A 1398-nucleotide genomic window follows, 5' to 3' on the forward strand; every position below is an offset into this window, starting at 1 on the left:
CTGCTGGGCTTGATATTTTATCCATGGGAGCAACCCCGCTTTATTCACCCAACACCATTTGCAACCGCTCATCAGCGGCTCGACGATTCCTTTTTTAGGGATGGTCCAGAAGAAGAATTTCGGAATTTTGTAAACCAAAAAAAGGGTGATCTCGAAAATGGACTTAAGGGCGTCTCTGGCTTTCGCCATGGACACTTCATGCGCAGTTCGCCATCGTTTCCATCCGCCACCTCGACGTGCGGGGAGATAATCGACGACATGCCTGTGCCCGTTCTTCGATGCCAAGCGAAGAGCAAGCTCTCCGTCTGGTGCGACCTTGGAGTCATCGCATTGATAGGTCTCGATGAACATCTTGACTAGTGGAAGATTCCCAAGCTCAGCAGCAAGCTGTAACGGAGTTCTCCTGATGGCAGCGCGTCCAACTGGTAATAAACGGAATCCCTGAATCCGAGTTAGAATAATCACTAAGTGTTATATTATAACCCAAAAGTGTTCTCCTTTATGAAATTATGCAATTCTCCATGCTGCGAATGATGTTTAAACAAGAAAAGGGGATATTCCCACCGAAATCGCATACGCGTCAGGTTCCGCACCAAGATCAACCAATTCTTGAATCGTCCTTGTTCTTCCTGCCTTAACAGCAGCCAGCAACGGAGACATACCATCCGTGTCGATGATGTTGGGGGAAACCAGGTTTTGTGATATAAGCCATGAAATGGTTTCGCTCTTCCCAGCAGAGATGGATCTAAAAAGAAGACGGGTGATAGCGAGTGCGATGAATGACAATTCGTCCGTTGCAAGTTCGCCTCTGTAAATTCCAAATTGGGCGCGAGATGATACGATATCCGATAATCGTCGATGTTCGTCCTGTAACAGGTCTTTGACAATGTGCGGATCAAGTTGAGATTCATCAGGGGATGACAAAAGCCCGTTCAGGAATAACTGGATTCTATCTGGGCCGCCTTCTCGCTCAGGGTGTTCTTGGTCTTCGTCATCTTCCGTGTATCGCGGAAGACCCTCCTCATTCTCCGTATATAGCGGAAGTTGCTCAACCGCAGGGGTGTAGATTGCACCTGAGTGTTTTACGAACGTACTCATGTTGAATTAAGAACAACAAACTGCTATTTCATGTGGGTGCTGGAAGTCGGAAGCGAATGTAAGGTACAAAATACCGAGAAGAAACGTAAAACATCGGGATCAGAAGCATGGTAGCCCTCCTCCCTTTCAACAACTAGGCTGACGTGAATTCCTACTCCGCCATTGACGCCAAGTGAGCTGGTTAGTTGCATTTATTTGTCCACTCGCTAGCAGGGCCACTTATTTGGTCTAGAAGTTCAGCCACATCAACTCAAAGTGAACTCTCCGAATAATCATACTTAAAAATAGTTTTTCGGGGGC

At 46.9% G+C, this 1398-nt stretch overlaps 1 protein-coding gene across 1 annotated transcript; it reads right to left on the reverse strand.

The window, feature by feature from the left end:
* Window positions 1–17: 17 nt before the first annotated feature.
* HCAG_07378 (predicted protein) lies at window positions 18–1098 on the reverse strand (the record flags this gene model as incomplete). Its single annotated transcript, XM_001537906.1, has 3 exons — window positions 18–38; window positions 136–422; window positions 663–1098. The coding sequence occupies 3 exons, from the start codon at window positions 1096–1098 to the stop codon at window positions 18–20; spliced, it is 744 nt and encodes a 247-aa protein (XP_001537956.1).
* Window positions 1099–1398: the final 300 nt, after the last annotated feature.

This window comes from Histoplasma capsulatum, genomic scaffold (assembly GCF_000149585.1).
Source record: "Histoplasma capsulatum NAm1 scaffold_8 genomic scaffold, whole genome shotgun sequence".
Taxonomy (NCBI): Eukaryota; Fungi; Ascomycota; class Eurotiomycetes; order Onygenales; family Ajellomycetaceae; genus Histoplasma; species Histoplasma mississippiense.